General features: G+C 40.1%; 4 protein-coding genes across 10 annotated transcripts in view; 1 reads left to right on the forward strand and 3 right to left on the reverse strand.

Moving 5' to 3' along the window:
• Window positions 1–2366: 2366 nt before the first annotated feature.
• On the reverse strand, window positions 2367–9779 carry tnni1a (troponin I type 1a (skeletal, slow)). The gene is made up of 7 exons (XM_046056910.1): window positions 5058–9779; window positions 4904–4910; window positions 4744–4785; window positions 4450–4581; window positions 3936–4025; window positions 3579–3755; window positions 2367–2938 (listed from the first exon to the last, which is right to left on the reverse strand). Exons 1-7 carry the CDS (start codon window positions 5069–5071, stop codon window positions 2834–2836), a joined length of 567 nt encoding a protein of 188 aa, XP_045912866.1. The 5' UTR covers window positions 5072–9779; the 3' UTR covers window positions 2367–2833.
• Window positions 9780–9858: 79 nt separating this feature from the next.
• Window positions 9859–12368, reverse strand: phlda3 (pleckstrin homology-like domain, family A, member 3). 2 transcript variants are annotated; one of them, XM_046056912.1, is made up of 2 exons: window positions 11566–12368; window positions 9859–10495 (listed from the first exon to the last, which is right to left on the reverse strand). In XM_046056912.1, exon 1 carries the CDS (start codon window positions 11990–11992, stop codon window positions 11570–11572), a length of 423 nt encoding a protein of 140 aa, XP_045912868.1. In that variant the 5' UTR covers window positions 11993–12368; the 3' UTR covers window positions 9859–10495; window positions 11566–11569. The 2 variants fall into 2 exon arrangements, with proteins under 2 accessions (XP_045912868.1, XP_045912867.1); XM_046056911.1 differs by having other exon boundaries at window positions 11560–12365.
• Window positions 12369–13322: 954 nt separating this feature from the next.
• On the reverse strand, window positions 13323–22188 carry csrp1a (cysteine and glycine-rich protein 1a). Its single transcript, XM_046055335.1, has 6 exons — window positions 21899–22188; window positions 19084–19193; window positions 18024–18192; window positions 17791–17920; window positions 17611–17707; window positions 13323–15992 (listed from the first exon to the last, which is right to left on the reverse strand). Exons 2-6 carry the CDS (start codon window positions 19190–19192, stop codon window positions 15916–15918), a joined length of 582 nt encoding a protein of 193 aa, XP_045911291.1. The 5' UTR covers window position 19193; window positions 21899–22188; the 3' UTR covers window positions 13323–15915.
• The window catches only part of LOC123974535 (neuron navigator 1-like), a 100836-nt gene continuing 92582 nt past the window's right edge, over window positions 15845–24098 (forward strand). For all 6 annotated transcript variants that reach the window (XM_046055328.1, XM_046055330.1, XM_046055329.1 and 3 more), the window contains exons 1-3: window positions 15845–16007; window positions 20993–21119; window positions 21200–21325. The gene's annotated coding sequence lies outside the window, so the exon portion shown is untranslated. The remainder of the gene's footprint in view (window positions 16008–20992; window positions 21120–21199; window positions 21326–24098) is intronic.

The following is a 24098-nucleotide window of genomic DNA, read 5'->3' on the forward strand; positions in this document are numbered from 1 at the left end:
TTTGCTGTTCTCACTAAAAAATTTTTGTTGAATATAAAGAAGATTGCTGATCCCCCATTTTCAAGTTAAATTTTTATTTTACAATATAATGTAACAAGTAGGCCTATGCATTATTTCAGAGTTTAGTAAATGCCCCTAAAATCAGTTCAAGGGCAAAAAATTGTCTCAGATGATAGGAATGTTATCAGATTCAGAATCAGCTTCATCGCCAAGCAGATTTAGACATGACTAGGAATTGGCTTTGGTGCATAATAATAAACAACAAATAAATATATAAATATTAAAATCTTAAATTGACTTGGTAAAAAAAAAAAAGAATAACAAAAACTATATAGGTGCAAGAATATGTGCAATGACAGTTTGTGCAGTGAATGCTAAATGTTTACATCAGAATCAGGTTTACACGTGACAAGCATTTACAGTGTACTGTAAAGGGGTCTGGGCCCTGTTGATAAGGCCAGCTGCAAATGGAAAAACTGAAACAGTTTGTCCATGGTCGGAGGGGTCAGCCACAATCTGTCTGCCTGATGTTCAGCTTCCACTTGAGTTCCTGGAGATGATAGTGCCCAGGAATCAAAAGGACCATGCAGGGAGCTTATTTTAACCCAAACCATGGTCTTTTCCTAAACCTAACCAAGTAGCGCTGTTGCCTAAACCTAACCAAACTTTAACCACTAGTTTTATTTTGAGTCTAACCAGATGTTGCATAGTTATTCTTGTTAACATGACCACGGAGAAATGACGCTAAAGGGTACCCAGGGCTTTATGGAGCGATGCCAAGGGGTCTTGACAAAGCGTCCATGTCACGCCCAGGGATTGAACGGGTTGAATGTACATCAAACCAAAATAGCAAAAAACATCACTGAAAATACGTTTTTGTAAGAACTGTCAACTGTATAGGTCTAGTAGTAAAATAAAAAATAAAAATGTAACAATACTTTTCAAACTGGGTTTTGATGCCTTGCCGGACAGCAAGTCTTTTTACAGTGTGTCAGATTGTTTGCTCTGCTGTGGGGGGCCACACCTTTCCCTGGAGCCCAGTGTGTCGGACTCTGACCGAGGCTCAGGCTCAGTCCAACATACACACCCTCCTCCCTCACCTGGCCATATACCAAACCTTTACCTGCTGCATTCTGTGCAGACCGTGAGGCAACAATAAACAGGATGAGCTACTATTATGATTAGAGATAAGGTGTAGCACTTGAGTCTTATCCAGATCCTTTGTTATTGTGTGTCTGGGCTAATATGAGCCTGCTCCACTCATATTTGGAGAAGGCTGTCTTATAGCTTGTACCATTAAGATGCTATCATATGGAACTAGTTTGCTTGTCACTCCCTAGCCAAAGAAGCAAAGCATGCATCAGTGCTCTGTCAACACTTAAGACTGAATTGTATGTCTCCGTGTTGTAGTGTGCATGCAATGTGTTACACTGCTATGAGGAAAAACTGTATTTGGTAACATATGACTACTGCAGGATCTTTGCATCCACCTGGATAAGGCGATAATGATTAAAGCATCATTACGGAAGCACATTTCAGAGTGGCTTTATGAGCATGCAAAACAGACAGCAGCTAAAGAAGACTGTTTTACAGCCGTGGATGCTGGCATGGAGAGCTGGCAGACTGCAGAAATGTGCTCTCATGCAGAAGTGCCTCTGTGTGAGATTTTCTTGTAGTCTGAGTTTACATTTGTCCATATGTTCCTTTTACATTCCAGACAGCAGCCATGACTCTAGCAGCTAATTTTTCTGTGCTTTGGCACATGCTAACATTTGGTATTTTGCACCAAACACAAAGTACAGTTGAGGCTGATGAGGATGTCATTAGTTTTGTAGGTATTTGCTCATAAACCAAAGTATTGCATAAACTGAAATTTTTAACTGATGATGATGATGATGATGATTATGATTATGATGAAAAGTCAGGGGATCACCAAAGTGATTACAATTCATTCTGAGTGGGATATAAATGTCCATACAAAATCTCATGGTAATCCAATCAGCAGTTGTGGGGATATTTCTGTCTGCACACAACAATGGTGGGTTGACAGACCGACATTGCCATCCCTAGAACCCTGCCGCTAGCATGGTAAGTGCAACCATAAATGCCTGAACAAAGGTACAAAGGAAATTAAAGGGTTTAGGACCCATTTGAAAACGATGCCCAAATGTGCGCTCAATAAACAATGCCTTATTTAAGTGAATTATTTATGTATATATATATATATATATATATATATAATTTTATATAAATATAAATATATTTATATATTTTATATATATATATATATACATAAATAATTCACTTAAATAAGGCATTGTTTATTGTGCGCACATTTGGGCAGAAAAAAGCACAAAGAAATGTGATTAATTCAACCTTTTATTGCTTTGTTGAAATTCATGTAAATTCAGTGGATGAAGTGCAAATATCATTCTCTTACAGTTCACAAAACCACAGGCCATGCTTAAAGTTCATCAGCGAGCAAGAACATCAAAGATGCAGTTTAATTGACCAGGTTCATATTATTACTGGCTACACTATGACTTGGCCTGCTGATTAAGTTACAACACTATCCACATTTGTCTCCTAGTGATATAAGCTTCATTTTTTTGCCATTGTTCTGCAAATATTTATAGAACGATACACATAGGTAAAGTCATGTTTAACACCATATCAACGAACAACAAACAGATCAGTTGTTAAGGAAAGTGGAGAAAACCTTTTGGGAGACTGGGGGCATCTTCTCACCTCTACGGCAGGAGCATATGCAAGAATGACAGCATTAGACAGACAGGCAGAAGCTACCAAAACAAAACAGGAAAACAAAACCGATTCACTGGGCAGGACCCTTAGCAGCATCAAACATCTTCTTCCTTCCCTCCATCCCTGACATGGCCTCCACATTCTTCCTCCAGTCGCTGTCCTCCACTGGCCTCTTCTGCAGACAAATACAGTAGATAGTTAGATGGTGTAATAGATGGTATGAAAAAATGGAAAAAAGACAAGAGGCTGTGAGGTAGAGCAGGTTTAGAACATCTTATTATTATCGTTATTGTCATGTCTAAGCCTTTGAGACCCATATTGTCCCCTGGGAATTTCCTATGAGAACTGTATAACCTTACAAGTGTAACTGGTTTATGCCTCCTAACACACTTAAAGACACATGCGTCCATGCCAGCACACATGCACAGATACACACCAGCACCTGCTAATCAGCACATGTAAACACACACACACGCACACACATTCACACATACACATGCTGACCGGTGAGCAGAACTGTTCACAAAAGCTTCTCTTCTTTGTACAATGGGATCATTGTCTTGTATGCCGTACCTCCTCTCTCACACACACACACGGTTTCCAGCCTGCACTGACCTACTGCTCAGTATCTCAAACACACCCTTCACACACACACATAAAAACACGTTTCAGGTGTCCCATCGTACTTTAAGCACTTCATGTGTGTATCTACCTTGCACACTTGCCCCAAAGGAAGGTACACTTCTTGTTTAAGCTGATTTGATTGTGTTCTGTGTGTATATGTAACCCCCTCCCCGCCCCTCTTCAACAAACACCTTCTCAGTGTCCTCTTTCTTGACAGATTTGAGGTTTGCCCGGAGGTCCATGGAGACTTTGTGCTTGGAGCCCAGCAGCGAGCGAAGGATGGCGTCAGCAGACACACGAACTCGTCGAAGATTAGGCCTCTTGAATTTCCCCCTGAGGTCCAACACCTTGATGTTCAGGTCTTTAATCTGGACCAAGGACAGATGATTGAACAGCAGTTACCATTGGTGCAGCATGATTTTCTCATGGTGGCAGTTCTGCTGCTTATAATGTCATTTTAATAAAAAAAAATATATATACTGTATATATATATATATTTCCAGTTCTGCCCATAGCGCATGGACATGGGCTGAGTAAGTAATGTATACCTCACGTGTGTTGAGCATGACTTTGGCTTCAATGTCATATCGCTCCTCATCCACCACATCTATCTTGACATGGAGCTCACGGCAGAGGTCCTATACATATACACACACATAAAACACACACACACAAAAGTTAAAAATATGTATTTTAGTGAAAGTGATAATTTTGAATCCAGTTTACACCTGTCTCATTTTGTTGATTTCCAGAGCAACTTAAAGTCTGTGCATCTGCAACGGTCTCTGTTCTAGGCCATCATCTTTAGAAGCAATCTGAAGGAGCTATAGTACCATGGATTCCTTTGTTTTAAAATAATTTAAAGGTTTATTGGTTTTGGATGAAGAGGTGGAGGAAGCAGTTGTGCAAGAGAGCTATGTGGCTATGTGAGCTTGAAATGATTCAGGCTGAAAAAGGTCTCTGTTAGATGTTAAGATGTAGCTTCTAAAGCAGTGAAGCCAGTGGAGGGAGTGAAGAATGGCAAAGCTGTGGGAGAATTCAGGGAATTTGAGAACGAGTTACCTGTAGCTGCGCAAGGCTCAGGCCGCTGGTGTTCAGAGGAGGAGCTCTCTCTGCCAGATACTTCTGTTTCTCCTCCTCTTTAACCAGGACCTCCTGTTCCAGTTCCTCCTTGGCCTTTGCCACCATCAGACTCTGCACAAATAGGAATCAAATATGAAAATATAATTTGTGTCTAGATCAGTGGGATACCTTGCTGTACAGCAACTCAGGGCATGACCTCTGCTGCTCTCCTGTGGTCAAACACATGTACTGTGTTATAGTTAGGCAGAGAAAAAGGTCCATGATCTCTCTTACCTTGAGCATCAGCTTCCTTGAAGCCGAGATCTTTGGTTTCCTCTGGATGGAGAACATAATTCAGAGTATTGCCAACATGATTCAAATTTTATTATTTAACTTGCAGCATTTTTAGCATAAAGAATGTCTTCCATAACAGTCAGTGATAAAACGGTCTTACCTCTTGCCTGTGAAAGAAACATGGACAAGATTTAAAGGAAAGGAAGGGAAAGATCAAATATGATGCCTAAACAAAGCTCAGAAATTTTTGTTTTTGTGTTTGAGTCTATGTCTGTGAATGGTCTATAATAAGAACACAAAGCCCGATCACTCACACATGCTCAGGCATCCTGTTGATGAGATCTCACTGGAGGAGAGACAGAAGAGATTAGAAACACACACTCACACACACACACTGAACAGTTGTCAATGTTTGTCCATCAGCTTTTGTGAGGGCCAGATCATCTTGCCACACTTCTCTATGGGCAGTCAGTCAGATGTTGTCATGTTGTCTGTTTCAACGTATGTAAGCTGTCAGCAGGCCAATCATGCAAAACTCTGCACACTGACATCTATCCTGTGTGTTAAACATTAACAGTGCATAAGGTGAGCCTGCATTTAACGCTTTCTTAAGTATTTAAATGTGGCTTCTGCTTTTCATGGCTGACAAAACAAAACGTGTAACTTATCTGCATTAACACAGCAGGACTTTCCAAATTGCATTGTTGTAGAAAAATTATAGTTTTTCCTGACCGGATTTCTTTGAGAACCTTTGACTGAGGAGAGTTAAAAGATCAGTTCACCCAAATCGCGTAGCTCAACTAAATTAAAAAAATTTCCACAGCTCTCTAGGTTATAGTAATTAATATTGGATTTGCAAAAGTTATCAAAAAGTGGATAAAAAGTGCTGAAGTGGATAAACAGTTGAAATAATTAGGTAGAAGCCTGGTGGATAAATTGTTGAAACACAAAGCTAATGGAAATTTTGTATGTGGCGCATCAAAACTTTACATTAGAGAAACTCAGCAGCAGCATGCCTTTTCAAGAATCAGTGTCCCAGATTTTTAAAATAATTCTTAGACCTCACTGTGGACAGTTTTGCTTAATAAATATAGTCTACCAAATGTAAATGTATTATGAAAAAAAAAGTGGGTGTTAAACATTAACAGGGCATAAGGTGAGCCTGTATTTGAAGTCACTTAATTGGCCTTGTCAGCTCCTTCCCAATAATTTTGTTTCACCTTTGTCATCACATTATCCTACCCCTCCTCTCCCTCAGTCTCATGGCCTTCTGCCCTTTAACAAATCAACAAGCAATTTACAGGACTCACCCCTTCTCTGTCTCACCTCATCTCACCCTTTCTCTCTATATGTCCCTCACCCATTTTACTAGTTGGTCCCAGTTGAGAATGATGCCACTTAAGACCTCCCAGTATGATGGGGTTACAAGCTGCTCCAACGGATTAGGAAAATTCCAGACTGATAGCCATCCCTCATCCATTTCTCTGGTCTCTCATCCCCATCTTTCTCCTCAGGATTATCTTAGGGGGAGGAATTTAGAGTGGCCTGTCTCCCTAAATAGACCAGGGGACATCTGATAGACAGCTGTGGAGGGTGATTGTGCTCTGGGGTGCCCGGTCTGGATCAGGGATTTACCGCCAGTAACTCATGGATGCTTATGAGCCTCTGTGGTGCAGCCAACTTGGCAATTTGAAAAACAGCCCAAGGTGCTTTGGAAAGTCCACGTCAGCCGCTGATTTGAGCAGTGCTGCTTTGGCCACAGATTTAAACCAAGTAGTTTGTGTTATTATAATTGATCGTCCTGGGTTTTGCACTTATGGTTTAGGTGAAGCCACAGCCCCAAGGATGAAACCAGGCTATTGACAAAATGGCGTTAAAACACTTGATAGCTCTCTGCATCTGTACTTGTATCACCGTTTACTGGATCGACATTATATACTGTACAGTACACTAATTCCCCTCAAAAATATGCAATCAGCACTTATAGATCTGTGTGAAGACAACTAAATATCCATCCATCCATCCATCGTCAACCGCTTATCCTGTTTACAGGGTCGCGGGGGGCTGGAGCCTATCCCAGCTGACATTGAGCGAAAGGCGGGGTACACCCTGGACAGGTCGCCAGTCCATCGCAGGGCCACACAACTAAATATAATATTTCCATTGTATAAACCACTGTTTTTACATACCGATGTTTGAGAACTCGTATAAAGCCTACGGGGCTAATTTTCAACAAATAAATGGTTTCATCAAACAAATGTAGCTATTCAAACTGTCATCGATTAATTTTTCTACCCTAAAAATGGCTTAACACCACACCTGAAAAACTTTACAGACCACACCATGAAGGGACCTTACCAGAGTCAGAAGCAGGAGTGAGAAAGATGTGACAACAGCAGAGGCAGGATGGACAGATTGACTTTGTCGTCCCTCTATTTAACTGCACCTCCCATTGTCTCACTCTCTCTATCTATTTTGTTAGTGGAGGCTATTATTAGTCAACCCCATCTCTCTTACTGCCTAATCTTGCTCAGTCCATTTGTCTCTCCCACATTCATTACAACCCGGGGGCCAGCAGTTGGAGCCTGGAGCTTTGGCTCTCACACGGCACAAGAGAATTAAGGCAACTCAGATGATGAACTCAGACGATAGGCAGGACTGTTTTATGTTTATACTGGTCAAAGATTGTCTGAGAAAGGAATTGAAACTAAATAACAAGGGTAAAAAAAGCTGCTACTGGGAAGTATTTCAGTTAGATGTGCTGGAAGAAAGACAGAGAGAGGAATCCTCTATGTTGTTATTTGTTGCTTTGGTCTGCCATGAAATTTTGTAGGGAAACGAGGGAGGCTGATGTCTTTGATGATGTATTGTATATGACTTTTCCTGTAGCACAATCATCAGGTCAAATCTTAAATTTGACCTCTACTTTTCTGGTTTATGACAAAATACCTACAAAACTAATGACACACCACATACAGTGCCTAAGTGCAGCCAAAACTAATAACATTCCCATAAGCATCACCTGTTCACTTTGTGTTTAGTTCTAGCAAATGGCAGAACGCTTACACGCTAAACTAAGATAACTAACTAGGATAACTAAGTTAACATAGCAAACAAATGAAAATGAAAGAGTATCCCCACCAAAAATCAGAACACAGAATTTGCACTTGCCAATACTTCCAGTTATTATGCTTTCTGATGCTTTACCAGGTGTGTTTCCATCAGAAATATCTGTAAACAATGGGGTAGAAAAAAAACTAAATTATCGATTGTAATGACCTGAGAAACCTTCAGTTCAGGGTGTATATCCAGTGTGTTGTTTTCCTATCTTGAACTGGGCTGTACATGTCATCGTACTTCAGCATATGTTGTGTTGTTGTTTGTTTCTCCATGATACTGACAGCTTATGGAATTGTTTTTAACACTGTGTACTGTGACATGGTAATGTGGTCACTACCATGAATGATCCATGACCATGATGACCAAGTACTGGTAGAATTTACAGTAGTATTGTACCTTTGGGGTAATGACCAAATTCCTATCATGCCGTTTTTATGTTACTGCGTTATCTTTAATTTGATGCTTGTGCTGACAATACTTTCTTTATGTTTCCAGAATTTATTTTGAATTTTGAATTTATTTCATCTCTGCTGGGTTCTCTTTCTCACAATGTCTATTTTATGTCTCTAATTTCCATGCCCGTTTTCTTTTACTTTGAGATTTAACCTAAAATATAGTGATTTTAACATTCCAAGAGGAATATTGCCCATAGAAAATACGGAGGCTCACAAACCCAAGAAATCCAAGTATGACGCAATTCACACAGTGATATGGTATATCAGGCTTATACAGTACAGTGGATTGAGGAGAATAGAAACCAAAAGTAATAACACACACACATACACACAAAAACAAGTAAAAAATATCAAATACACAAACACCTTTGATGTCCAAAAGCACAGAGAAGCCTGACGGACACACACAAACCTAGCCAAATAACAGCGAACAGAGAAGTTATATTCACCTCAAAGGAGAGATAGACCTCTAGTGGTTTAACACTCACACAGCAGACAGCAGCTCCATTTGGTAAAGCCTGAGAGATGGCTGTCCTATTTGCTATAACACTAGTGTCAACATGAGGCAAACACTGTCCTCTTTTGAATAACAGTCTTTCAACTCTAGATCGGCCCCATGTGCTTTAACCAAGATTTTGGTTTATGAAATTGCAGGTCACTGTATGTGTGTGTTTATCCGCTGAGAAAACCAGATACCCTGGACAGAGGTTATGGTGTTTAGACAGGGCATTCCACGGAGGAGTGTGAGCACACAAACTCTGAAGGGACTGGACTTGACCTTCACCACCACCGAGCTCACAAACTCGCACTTCTCCGCAGATCTCTTTCACATACAGAATTCTGTGGATTTACACCTGCCTGCCCACACACACACACGCACACACTTTTTAGACCAATGATCAATCACTGGGTGTCTCCACTCCTTGCATTGCTTCTGCCCCATTGCTGACTCATGTGGTGTGGCTAGCTTTGGGGTTTTCCACAGTAACAAGAGAAGTCCCTACACAATCAACCCTTTATTCCTGACCTGCACTGAGCTTCTCAGCCGCACACAGACTGCTATATTCTTGACACACACACACACACAACATGCTTGAATGAACAATATATGCTAGGCCTCGCTAATGAGAGTCTGCTGATGCTGAGGCCTTCCTGAATTTCATGCTGGACGTGCACGTAAGCTCCTGTAGGTGAGTATGCGTGGGTGGATGTTTGCATGCCCATGCCTCAGGCTCACTGTGCTTCTCATTAATTCTCCGCACTCCTCAGAACAAAAGATGTCCTGACTTCAGCATACACACATGCATGCAAGAGCAGGAGAGCAATGCCACTGTGTGTGTGTGTGTGTGTGTGTGTGTGTGTGTGTGTGTATTTTCCAGAGGCTATAACAGCAAGGTTACACCACAAACCCACTACACTGGAAACAGATGAGCATGGCAATTAATGGTCTGAACCTAAAATAAATTGCAGCTGACTTTTTAGCTCTGAGCACCACTGTAGAGAACTGAAGCATTGTTCACAAATAGAAACTCAAGTGAAATATGTCAGCACTAACAAAAATTTATTTTTATCTTTGTAAGAGTGTAATACTGTACATGGTTTTAGCAAATATATAGAATACAGTGTGCAATGAATATGAGCAAAATGTTTATTCTTAATGTTCAGCTTTAGAAAAACATGCAGATGTGGTCCAGTCTATAGCAAAAGTTTTCAAAGCCAGTCGAACGGCGATGCGTTTCAATCAACAGCAAGACTGAAGAAACAAAGCGAATGCTGTTTCAGCAACGTTAGAAAACTTCGGGAAATGACGTCCAGAATAGAAGATATTTTTGAAACATCAAGGCACAAGGGGTAAACAGTGTCCCAGCTCCACAGATTTTGTACAAATAACGCCATCTTTTCCTTGTGCAGCGGTGTCCACAATGACCTCAAGCAATGAGGTCATGACAGAAAACTTTCACCCATGCTTGCAGTACATCAGACTCCTAGGCTTTGTATGACAGCGTGAAAAACCTCATGTAGGAAGACAAAAAGAGTGTGCGTGACACTTGCTCTCAGTCCTTTAATCCATATTCGCTGATGGCCGCTCTGTGTACATCTCATCATGCTGTGCACTGCAGAATAAAGCTGATGGATCTGGCATCCTCTACCCTTTCTCCACTCTGATTGGTTCACTCCTAAGAAGTAGGAGACATAAAAGCAGATATGTAATGTTCACTTTATATATTTGACACTGGGGCAGCTGATTGTGTTCTTCAAAGTGCATTTGTAGTGAGTTACATTACACTGTTACCACGGCTACTAAGTTAATTTGGGCACTTGACTACCGCAGCTCTCTTAAGGAAGCATCGCTGTGGATTCCTGGGCTGTGAGCTCATAGTTCAGACTTACACACTCAGTTCACGAGCATTTGAGATTTCAGTGACCAGTTTCAGGAAATAACACTGTTGTCGTGTGATGGCACTGATTGTGTCCTAGCTGAAAAGATGTATGGGACGCTTAGCTCTGGTCACCCCAAATGTCCAATTGCCTTTGTGTCAGTTAAATATATAAGAGAAGGTTGTATGTTTATGTTTGTGTGTGTGTTTAAAAATACTTGGCTGCCTAGTGAGGGAGAGGCAGGCAGATGTTATTTTGGAGGCTCACATTGCATCGTAATTGCGTCCTCAAGTGAGAGTGTGTTTGTGTCCTAAGAAGACTGTGGCGCAGTACAGGCCAATGACCATAGTAAGAAAAAACTGACATGACTTTGATTCTACAGTCTACAATACAAATACTGAAGTGGCACTTGCAAATAACCTTTAGCACAAGCTTAGCTTGAGTGTTTCTCAGCCATGTGCCACCTCATCCCCAAGAGTCTGGATGTGTTCATTCTATCCAATCACTGCACCAGCAACAACTATTAACACCTCTTCAACCATAGTATCACATTATCAGTGAAGTCAGTGGCTGATTGGAGACTTTTCGGTTTTTAATGGCAAATGGTTGAAAACCTCTAGCTGGGTGGAGAAAAAACACAGCAAATTATGATTTGTACCTATGATTTGATTTGATTTGAGACACAATTGGTACTGGGAGTAATCCTGAGACATTCTAGCTATGGGATAGTGTGGTGCCACACTGCCCCCAAACAAACAAAACAATTAATTCATATTTTAGCCTATGAGAGCCTTCTCAGACATTTTAGCTAAATTTTTATTACAGCCGCAGTTTCTTTCACCTCCACCAGAGGAAGACTTACCCTTACCAGGTCAGAGCTCCTCATCCTCCCCAGTGCTGCCCAGGTGTGCTGTGGACAGGTGTCTGTTCCGTCCTGTTTGCACGGCCTGCAGGTTCTTATAGCGCACCAATGCCAAAGCAATCTCCGCGTTCCAAGCCGTGCCGTCCTGCGGACACCGAAAGTCAATCTCCTTCCCCGTAGCCATGACTACGGTGAAGTACACCAGCCCCCGCTTGTACTCCACGCAGTCCACCGTGGCCATGCGCTCAAAGCGGAGCTCCTTGGCTTTGGAGCTCCACGCCGAGCTCGGGGCATCGTCGCCGCCGCCTTTGCAGTTGTGTAGACGCAGCCCTTCCTCGGTGAGCACGCAGCGTTTCTTCTTCCACAGCTGGAGGAGCCCGCTGCTGCGCTTCTCCAGCAGCCCGTCCCTCATCACTTTAGCCGGGAGAGACATGGCCACGCTGAGCCGGAGTCTTCAGACAGAGCCGAAACTTACAATATCTTCAGTAGTAGTGCGTCTCAAGATGAATCCATTAACTACACATCTAATATGTTACTGTATGACAAGTGGCCCTTTGGGAATAGTCTAGGCCTACATATCGGTTTGAACTATGTCATTACTACTAGGCCTAATAGCTGATGCAAAATCTCTCATATAGTCTAGTCTATGTGTAAATCCTACCCGTGCGTTATGACAGCACACCGTGGAGGTTGGTAGGCTGGTCTGCCTGGATATGTTTGAACATGCCCGGCTCCTCTGTGGACCTTCTCCCCCTTCAACTAGCACCCCGCCTCCTCCTGGTGACGGCAGAGGAGATCCGGGCTGTGTGTGTGCGTGTGTCAAGTGTGTGAGTCTGCGAGTGCACGTAGACAGTTGGATTTCACGCTCTGCGTGGTGTTTGTGTGTTCACAGAAATACAGGTAGGCGGTGGGTGTAGCCACTTCCCACTTAGGTCGCAGTGCACATGTGTACAAAAACCTGGCACACACAGGCCTGTTTAGTTAAAAAACAAAATCAAATCAGGCCGCCCTTTCAACTTCCTAAAACTTCTCTCTTGTCTCTCTTGGAGAGCTGGAATGTGAGTGGGAGGAAAAGGGTGGATAAAGAAGTCAAATGTTGTGTGTCAGAGAGAAACAAAGTGTCAGCAGATAGAGCGGATGAATCCATTATTTCATTGATTTAGTCCATTTGCAACATGTGCTATAGCAATTTTTAGTTCTTATATAGCCATCATGTTCTCATCATGTTCTATATTATATTTACACCTCCTGAAATAATAGTTGGCGTGTCTCAAACCAGTGAACAGCAACTGAATGTAATGATTTAAAAGAAGTGGAGAAACTGGTTAGATTTTCATAACAAACTTCAAAGTCCTGCTGATTCCTCTTAGGTTTCACTTCACTTTACTGCCATTAACCTCATAAAGGGAAAGCTTTATTATGGAATTAAAGAAAAAAAAACATTTGTAATGCTTCTCATCACTGACAGTAAAATAGCAATGTGACAGATGAACTTTGTGGAGTGAAGCTGTAATTCCCCCAACCTTTGAAGATTCTGCGCTTATCGTCTCAGCAATGTGCTCTGTCACTGCAATGTTATGAGAGGAATGGATACAATGGACATGTGGCATTTTGTTGAAACTTAAAACACAGAACATCACCCTTTGAACTGCTTTCTTTCCCATTCATTTCGCACACACACACACATAGTTTCACTCCCACAGTTTCACTCACATATTATTACGTCATTTCTTTGCACCAACTAAGGAAAACTGACACCAAAATTATTGTCTTTCAATTTTATTTAATATCATGCTGTCTGGAAAGCATAACATATGAACAAGCAGCATTTACTCTATTACACAGATTATTGTTAATGTGATACTGAGATTTAATTTGCGCAGAGAGAAACAGCCTCACAATAAGAAGAGGATAAGGAAGGATCTGTTTTTTTCTGTCACTCTGGTACCATTCACACGGTAATATTTTGCCACTCTTAGTCAGTCGTTTTTCACAACTATAAGTACATCTGACATTGACTTAGTCTAACAAAAATAAAATACCTTTTACTATCACTCTGCTCATTGTTCCTAATTGATCATGGCCGAAGCCTTTGCTTAATGTAGGCCTAAGTATTGCTTCATTTGCCTGATATGTTTGGATTCAAAACTTCAGAATCACCAGGTGTGAGATTTTTACTGTATGTGACCTCAGTGGGATTAAAACCCACAACCTTAGTGCTAGTAACTCAGTGCTCTAACAAACAGAGCCACAAAGGACCACTGCAATGATTACTGTATGTACAAAACAATACTGTAAAAATACACTACATAATTAAAATCCATAATGGTTATAGTTGTTACATTTAGATTAGACAAAAACTATATGCTGCATTATTGTAAAATACAGCAAAAGTTTGTTTCTTGTATCAATGATTGAAGAAGATATCTTCATTGATCACAAATTGATTACAAATAGGATAAATGTTATGGAATGATAGATTCTGTAAATATTGGGTAATGTAAGTCTTTTGCCTAATGTAAAAACTGTGTACTGTCTTTTACAGTATTGTAGCATATACTTTCAGCACTTCTAAGATGATGTACATACATGTAGCCTATTTTGCAATGTTTGTTATTGGATTCACTGATAGATAAAACGACTAAACTGAAAAGATATCATTGTGTTGTGTTTCGATGATTAAAATGTTCTCATGACATTTCACGAAAAACGTATACATTGAATCAATCGTTGTGTGGTGAGAGATGTTTACAATCCAAATGAATGACCAATCACGAGTTTTGAATGAGTTTAGAGTTTTGTACTAAGAGTTGTGAAATTTTACCACATATTTATAATAATAAAAAAACTGGATCGCTTTGAAACTATTATTGCTAGTATGTGGTAAAAGTTCACAACTCTTTGTACAAAACTATAAACTCATCACACTTGTAACACAGCCAGTCTTTCATTCAAACCTCATTGATTAGAAATAGAAGTTTCTCGTACAATGTCATGAAAACATATGGTTTAATCACCAAAACACAACATAATTATATCTTTTCAGTTTAGTCCTTTTATCTACCAGTGAATCCAATAACAAACAATGTAAGATACATGTTTCAAATCACCCAGCAGAAGTGCTGAAAGTAGTATGCTACAGTATACTGTAAAAGACACACCGTTTTCACATTAGGAAATACACTTACATTACCCAACAATTACAGAATTCATCATTTCCATATGTAATCAAGTTGTGATCAATGAAGACATCCTCTACAATCACTGATGCAAGAAACAAACATTTACTGTATTTAACTGTATTGCAACACATAGTTTGTCTAATCAAATGTAACTCTGAGCCTGTCCTCTCTGACGGGGGCCTTCCCTACCTCTCTGAGCACAAGCGCTCTGATCAATTTCACTGTCTTGCTGTCTATTCTGCTCCTTGTTGAAAGGAATTGCTAGTGTCCACACCCTTTACACAGTCAATGGTTACCAACTGAGTTTACCACCACGGGAAATTAGCAATGTAATTATGGATGGTAATCATGTAGTGTATTTTACAGTACTGTATTATACATACTGCAATCATTGCAGTGGTCCTTTGTGGCTCTGTTTGTTACATTGAGCAATAAGCTACTTGCACTAAGGTTGTATGTTTGAATCCCCCTGAGGTCACATACAGTTAAAATCTCACGCCTTAGAGTGGTGAATCTGAAGTTTTGAACCTGGATATATCAGGCAAATAAAACAACAATACATACATGTATATTAAGCAAATGGTTCAGTGATGATCATTTAGGATCAATGACCATTGTGATGGTAAAAGGTATTTTAACAATAGAGAAGAAAATCTTAACAAACATTCTGGATGTATTTTGTATGAACATGATTTATTGAAATGCGAAACATGTCTTTCTACATGTTTTTGTTGAAGTGGATCAGTGTCAGATGTACTTGTATAGGTCCTTTTTGATGTTTCTGTTATGTTTTTTGTACCAAGTTTTTTGAAATATTACCACAGTTGTGTGCAGAGTAGGCTACCATAGCGACAGAAAAAACTGTAATAATAGCAACAAAGTGATCAACAAAAACTGAAAAATTCAGTCAGAGCAAATCAACAATGCATCGTTAAACAGATGTTTCAGTATTAAGTGTGGATTGGCCTATGTAGCATGATTTACTGTAACAGCACTAGTAATCAGATTTGGCCTCAATGAGACTAAACTGGTGTTATATTTTCCACTGTACAATATATAATGCAGCTTTGTATCAAGCGTGTGTCTGCCAGGTGAATGTTTCCTGGCAGCAGCCTGCCCTCTGCAGGAAGAAGACAGGAGTGCAGCATACTGGAAACCTGGAGCTCAGTGGTCTCTATTGAGTGTGCGCCAGCGCTCCAGCCCCAAGGCCGTATCCAAATCCCTTGGGACCAAAGTTTTTGCCGTAACAGGCTGTTGGGAAGAAAGGTAATGTCAAAAAACAAAACAAACTCCACGCCACGTATTAGCATCATATCCTTCACTTAACCACAGTTAGTGACTCGCATGTGTTAGCATTCGAGTCAAAGCTAAGTTAGCTATTCACGTTTGCCCCATCTGGGACCTCAGCAGGGGGGATATCAACACTTATTATCTGGGAGCTGGTGTTCAGAGGAGTTTTTGTGATTTTAAGAGAGGCCAGACATAGTTGGGGAGAAAAAGGGGAAAAGAGGGTTTTTATTGATATGATTTAGGCAAACTGGGAAGTAAAGTATTTTCCCTTAGAACACTGTTTTGTTCCTAGTTCGTTGTTTGTAGTATTTCCTCAAAACCACATGAGATGATGGAAAAATCAGCAATGTTGTAACTTCATCAGTGGCAGGCCCCTTGCAAACATTTTTTCTTTCCGGTAAAGGCAAAGACAGAAAACATTTTTAAGATCATAAGAATGTATTTAAAGATATAACTGCTGGATGACAGGTAAAAAAAAACACGTTGGGAACACGGTGTGACTGGCTCACAGTGATGAGGTCACAAATGGGGATAATGTTAGCTAGCTAAGCATCTTCATTTCTCTAAAAGAAACAAGAAATATTTGTTATTGTGCAGCGAACAGGATATCAGTAACAGGAAAAGCACAGGTTGTTCTACTAACATTAAGGATGGCTCTGTTCCATTAAGCACTTAATGGGAAGCCACTCCATTGAGCCAGCATGTACTATATTTAACCCTGGAACTGGCTCACCCAAATGGAGCACAGCCACCATTAATGTTATTAATTAAACTTGTGCTTTGACATGTCAAACAGGTCTATACTCGAGTGTAATGATAAACACATCATTCTGGCCATATTGTTGACATGCATGACACAAAAAATATTTGAGAATGCAAGTCAACAGATAGAAGCTGAGGAAATTATGTTTTGTCCATTAAAAAAAAAAAACCCAACTCTGGTATATTCTCATCATTGGTCAGGTGGCAGCAACACTGCATGCCATGTAAGGTAGAGATGTGCATTCCAAAATGCTGAGATATGATGAGTGCTGAGATAAAATGGCCAGTGTGTTCTCAATTCAATATATACAAAAACTTTAAAGGAACGAGTCTAACAATTGAAATAAGCATTTGAGCTTTTCTGTTATTCCGGATGATTTTATTGTTTACCTGAGAATATCTTTCTGTTAGGGGGCCCTCTGCTGTATTCTTGTGTTTATTACAACTCAATCACAATCTCACAGACACTAAGAAAACCATTTTCTCTCATTTAAAACTGCATCCAGTGTTATTTAGTTTACATTAACAGACCAAAGTATTAAAATCAACCCAATAAAATGACAACTTGGCCATATACAGTATCAAACTTGCACTTGCTCAACTGTGCAAGTCAACAACTTTCTTTCTGTATTTGTATGGTTTAGCAGTTTAGGGTATGCATATGTTATGTAACAACAGTTGCAGACCTGGGCCTTGTGTAAATTGTGACAACCAGACATTAACCCATGACAGCAGTCTGGTATGAACAGGCTAAATATGTGTTGAGGAACTAGTGTACAGTACCAAATACAGGGAAGTGAACACAGTGACGTTTTACCTTTGCAGTAGATTTCTCCATCCTTGTCAGCTAGTGTGGTCGACTCAAGGCTTTTCCCACACGTGGAACAGGTGAAACATCCAATCTTATGCCACGCCTGAAAATAAATAGAAGATCTCTTTTAAAAGGGGTTGCGTGTTTTGCAAGCACACAAGTCCGTGTGCGTGTGTTTTTACTTACGCTCCCGGCTCCAATGACTTTCTCAGCAGCGTAGACAGCTTTGCCACAGCGAGGGCACTTTTCTGATCCTCCAAACCTCTGAGCCAGCTTGGACGGGTTTGGGTTGCTGGTAGGGCGATGAGGAGCAGGTCTGATGGCGAGAGAGAGAGAAAACGTGGTTAAAAGGCTTTAAAAAGAGATTAAAAGGTGTGTGTGTGCGTGTGTGTGTGTGTGTGTGTGTTTGTTTTGCTCACTCTTCAGGTGTAATACCCAGAGACTCCCCCTTGTCCATGCTTAGGGTCCCTGCTCCCTGGCCATAGCCATAGCCTTTTGGTCCGTACTTCTTGCCATAGCATGCCTTGCAGTAAATTTCATCCGAATGAACAGCAACAGTCGTGCTGTCCAAGTTCTTCCCACACACCACTGCAATATCAGACACATTCGCATACGGATGTTATTGTTTTGCATATCTGTACACATGTTTTTGAGCACACTCGTGTATTTGGATAGGAATCTAATCTATCTAAGTTTCCTTTTATGGAACAGTTCTGTTGAAGAAGCATGTTCTCATCTAAATTCCATCACAGGAATGTTTGAATCCAACGCAGGAACACAAATAACTTCACACAGAACTCCATGAACCTACATATTTTTCAATTTTGGGTCAGAGAAAGGCTTTGGTTTTTTGATTTATTTCAATACTTTTCTTTTAATGGGACACATTATTATATTTTACAGTTATGATGCATGTTTATACTTTTAATATGTGGATATAAATCCCCCCTTAACTATTGTATAAGTGTAGTTAGACTATCGTGTTTTACAGGTGTACTTATTTATTCCCACGGGTAGATGCCCAAACAAAGAAAGTACATGATCCTCTTAGTTCAACTATAATAGTGCTTGCTTTAAAAAACAACAAAAAAACAACTTATCAACAGTAAATGTTTCAGTCACGTTTCATTCTCTGAAAATTCAAGAGTAAGGGTCTCTTTTAAGACTTTACACATGGACACAGGAGGATATTTGTCATAGAAGAGGAACTTAAAGAAATGTTTATGCTTATCACTTGTATTGTAGATACTATCGTAAATGTTTGTTTCTTTTTAAGCAATCATCCATGGTACCCTATTAATGGCCTTTTATTTTGGTATGCTATTCCACCTATGCATATACACTTTTTTTTGAGAATAGATAAGCAAGAGTTCACATTTGGATTCATATTACTTTTGACTGTAATGGCGAGTGATAAAGGTCTAAATTTTAACGGTTTCCACATTGAAAATGACAGGAAGCAGAAAAGAGATTACTCACTGCACAGGAAGCAGGACTTGTGGAAGCTCCGCCCGTCACAGAGTGCCTCTTCAGCGAAGTAAACTGTCTTCTCACAGCGGCCACACTTGTTTCCTCCTCCTAATGGCATCCTTTAGTAATGCATGAAACACAAACACAGACATACACACACTGTGATAACTGTGATGTACTGTATAGCTTCATTGTACAGAAGCTTTGTATAAAGATACAGCACCTTAACAAAGATCCAGAAGCAGAGAGGAACAGTGAATTAGATGGAAGAAAAGAGTGAATATCTGGAAAGAGGCAGCAGCTGTATATTGGTCCAGGTCAAACAATTCAAACGTTTTTTTTCTTGGCCTGGTTGAAAGGCCTGTAGTTTACACGTGGAACTAGGCCTTAAATAGAAAAACAAATGGGTCGAGGAACTAATAAATTCCTTTACACAACCAAATCAAGCAAACACATTTACAAGAGTTTCTGTTGTAAGAAACCAATTTAAACATCCATATTTGGTTGCCTGTAATTTTGACTTTGTCCAGCCAGGCCCAAAGACTGTAATTTCACTCCTGCCAGTTCTCTGTGGCTTCTGTAAAAGACCAGCAAGCCAGCAAGTGGGAAATTAAAGAAGAATTCCTTTTTTTGTTAATCTGCTGGAGTTGCTCTCTCTTGAAAGCTCGAGGGGGCCAGTGTGGAAGTAATGTGAAAACGTAACATTGGTGGGATTTGAAAGATCCTGGCAACCTGCCTGTTTCTACCCAGTGTTTTTCCCAGCATGACCCTCCCCGTCCGTTCTCGCGTATACACATTCCTGACCGTGTAAACCCTCCCACCTCCCTGCCCCCGACTCACACCATCTACTCCCTGCCTGTCTGTCTCATTCTGAAATCTATACCACTTAATGTGAGCTGTAGGTTTGTTCTATTAGGCAGCAAATATATGAAGCAGATGCAACTCTATATTGTGTTCAGAGGATGGAGCTGAGCTCTCATAGCCGAATATGAACGTGTTAGGCCATTTCCTATCACCCTTGGACGCACTTTCTTTTTTTTAAAAAGTAATAGTATATTATCCTGTGACTCACCCAGAGAAGTCTGGCCGTACCAAATAATCCTTCTCTCTTCCTTTAATACAACACCCCAAAATTAAACACTTTATTGCTGACACCAGAATGGCACTTAATGTGAATATGAGCAAAATGTATGGTGTTAAATCATTGCTCAGAGTGAAGCAAATGGGTGGCGCAGTTTGTGTCTGGCTGCTGCTGCAATGTGGCTTTCTGTCATTGTAAGCACAGGCTGTTTCAGTCTGTTTCTCGGGGTTATTCAAGGCCAGACGGGGAAATCTGGAGATATGGGAATAATTAACTGCAAAGAAAAGTTCTTCAGTTTTATCAGAAAGTTTTCTGGGTTGGAATGGATGGTGAATATCTTCCCCGGCGATGTACATTCAGTTTACATATGTTAACGTCATATAAATCGTTTATACAGTACAATAAAAGCATAACTTTTCTTTTCTCATGTGTCACCTTTTGCATGTTTTCTATCACGTACCATATAAAATTTCTACTACCCAGGCAAGCTAATTCATGTAAAGCCAATTAAAAAAGTTGGTTGTTGTTACTTGGTCATTGAGTCTCTGGCTTTTTAGCACTTCAACAGATATTAACTGCTTTCAGGATCATAAGTGACAAAAACTGAATCGAAACAATGTTGATAAGTAACAAACTGAGTAAGGTTCTGGGAAACAGTGCTGAAGCAGAAGAAGTATAGGATGTGAAAGCTAGAGGAAAGTGAACTGCCTTGATTTTTTTAAAGATTCTGCTGGAAAGAATTCATATTAACAGTGACACAGACACCAACTGGCATTTTCAGGATTATTTTATGTAAAGACTCAAATAACATTTGAACCCTTTCATGTCATTTTACAGCAATTTTGGAGGCAAGACAATCAACAAGGAGCCAAAAAAGAAGGTAGAAGCTTGTACATGAGCTGAATGTCATGATGTCACAATGACTCCAGCTCCCAGCTCCAGGACAAAGCATATGGAGCAGGAGGTGAGAAAAAAAAACAGGTGAGGAATATGATGAAACATTTTAGTCAAATTAGCCAATATATATTTTTTTGATTTGTGTAGATGACTCCTTCTCTGACTTGTTATGACAAGTCGTCTCGTAGATTGAAAATGATGGGATGCAGATAGTGATGAGACTGACAGGGTTGACAACTGTCACTATAACCACAGAGGGGAGTGCATTGAGAGGTGAGTAATTCCCACTTGACTAAAGGTTATTAGAGCCACAACTTTTTTCTATAGAAAGACAAGGTTTATGATTCCTCTCTGGGTGTCACCAGTAAATCCAGAGTTACTGCAGTATTTTTGAAGATATATTCTGGACTGTGTTAGAAATGGTAGCTCTGCAAGTTTAGACATGTGGGGAAACAGACAGTTGCACAGGAATGCTCAGATTAAACACAGTGAATGAGAGGTAAAGAGTGTAAACTTAGAAATCAGGAAGTCCGTTCATGAGGTAGATGTGGTTGCATGTGACATTAACAGCAGTAGGAGTTAGCCTACTATTCTAGATCAACTTCTACACTTCGTTGTAGGTTTTCATGTGCATTACTGTTCCACATTGCGTTACTGTTTAACTGAACACTTCTTTGCAAACTCCATGATAGCTGTTCAAACAAAGGAGTTTCCTCAGGCCTGACTGGTAAAATACACTCGGGTGTTTTTTTCCTGTCATGCATCAACAGGAAGAGAAGGAAATTAGAAATAGAAAGAAGCCAGCAGGAAGCTTAAGCACTCTACTGCTATATTAACATTGCTTACCTGCAGTCAGTAGGTGCTGTCAGTCAGTTATGATGGACAGGTTGAAGTTTGAGTAGTGTTAATGCAGCACCCGGGCTGTATTCAGGAAACCAGCGGTCCAAAGTTAGGTGGAGGAGTTGCACTTGTGGTATGCAAGAGAAAGGTAGATTATCTTACTAGCCCAAGTGTATGACGTTCTCCTGATACAAAAAGACTCTCACAGAGTTGTTGGATATGTGCCGCTCCACTCTTCCACTGTTCCAGATGTGCTGAAAGGGAGGAGCTTCTGTTGTTGCTGCTTAAGTCTGCAAAGTCACTGCGTGTTGAGGAATAGGGGAGTTTCTGACTTACTGGCGAGACAGAGAGAGAGAGAGAGAGAGAGGTGAATAGGGAGGGAACTTGGATTGAAAAGCAGTGTATTGTTATGCACAACAGAAATTTTCTCCCCTCCCTCACCTTTTGTTTAAGATTTAACATGAAATCACGGACTATAGGGAGAGATTTACAGGACAATCAAATAGCAGTCAGCCCTAATAAACTGGTTGAACTCCACATTGTAGAGGTAGTTTTGTATCATTGAAGTTGTGTGTCTTTGTCTTGAATCATCATGCCGGTCCGGAAATTGCTGTGTCGTATCCAAACATGAGAACATGTTTTGTTCTTTTTACAAAGGCATAAGATTAATAGATTTTTTTATTAGGAGTGTGAGTAGGCAAAGGTGAGTGTATATGATAACCTGCTTTCGAGAACTATCTGAAATTTCTTATGATGTTCCTCTTCATGAAGTTTGACTGTTTCTTCCATTCAGTGTTTTATCTTATGAGCCAGTAAATTTGTCACCCTATCTTTTTTTCTGTCTAGAGGTTAACCTTTAACACAATTAATTTCAAAGAGTCAAATGGTAAATCAGCTGGCTTTTCTCTAACACTGATAGGACGCCATCTCAAAGTAATTTCAGCTGTTGCACCACGACCTTTAGGGACTTGCTGGTAAAGTTCACTCAGATATGCTCAATGGATGAGAAAGCATTAGTAGAAATGGAGTGAGGAGCCGCTTGCTAATGCCGACAGACAAAGCAGAGCGGGTAATGAGCATTCGGCTCTACAATGATTGACCTCTGCCACCATCATGTGGTCATTGTGGGCACTGAACACCAGTACAAAAGCTAGACGGGCTACATACAAACAGTGACTTTTTATACTGACTTGTATGTGCATTAACAGTACTAACACATGTATCACTGTTGGGGATGCTACATGGAAAGTAGTTTACAGTTACAGTTTACAAAGTGACATCATCAAATTTTTTTTTTTTTTCCCAAAAAACAGTCCAAACCCCAAATGGAAACTGTCATCTATAATCAGAGGTGGGTAGCTAAAAACTGTAGGCTACTCGAGTAAAAGTACTGTTACTTTGCAAAAACAAGTACTCAAGTAGAAGCAAAAGTAGAAGTAAAAGTAATCAAAATAACTACTTGAGTAAGAGTACGAAAGTATTTACTTAAAAAATTACTTGAGTAGTGAGTAACTTAAGAACAAAAAACAAAACAAAGGCTCTTTTTCACCAAGTCTTTTATTTGATGGGGATGTGACTAGAGATCACAAGGTAAAAAAAGTGAACATACATTTGTATTTATTTGTGATGAAATTACAAGTCAGCATCTCCTGATTAGATAACCTGCCACATATACAGCAAGGCAATATTCCCTGTGTGTATCCATCAAATGTGATTACAAAATATTGCGTTAATATTGTAGTCTGTTAGTACTCCAATAAGTAAAGATTGTTAAAAAATATCAATTATTTTCTTGTTGTCCCCGCTATTAAATTATGATTTGGGAAATAAATCAAATTGGGAGATAATTCTGTGATGTTTCATAATATATTGCCTATTAAATACAGGTGTGTTCACTTCTTCACTTTTACCTGAGGAAGATCATCTGTGATTGAAACATTACATCAGTCACATCCACATCAAATAAAAGTAGTTAGTAGGCCGAAAGCAGGAGAAGTTTTTAAGCATGATATACTGTGTGTAGCTATTTATTATTAAACATAGTCACATTAACACAACAGATACTGCTGTCTGTCAGCTCAGTGTCAGCAGGGTGTAGCCTACTGACTTCACAACCGAAACCCGCTGAACCAACACGGTCTAATCCCAGGGCATCAGATACTGACGCTTTGAGAAAGCCTGACAAAGCGTCGGTATCGGACGCCCT

This window comes from Micropterus dolomieu, linkage group LG08 (assembly GCF_021292245.1).
Source record: "Micropterus dolomieu isolate WLL.071019.BEF.003 ecotype Adirondacks linkage group LG08, ASM2129224v1, whole genome shotgun sequence".
Lineage (NCBI taxonomy): Eukaryota > Metazoa > Chordata > Actinopteri > Centrarchiformes > Centrarchidae > Micropterus > Micropterus dolomieu.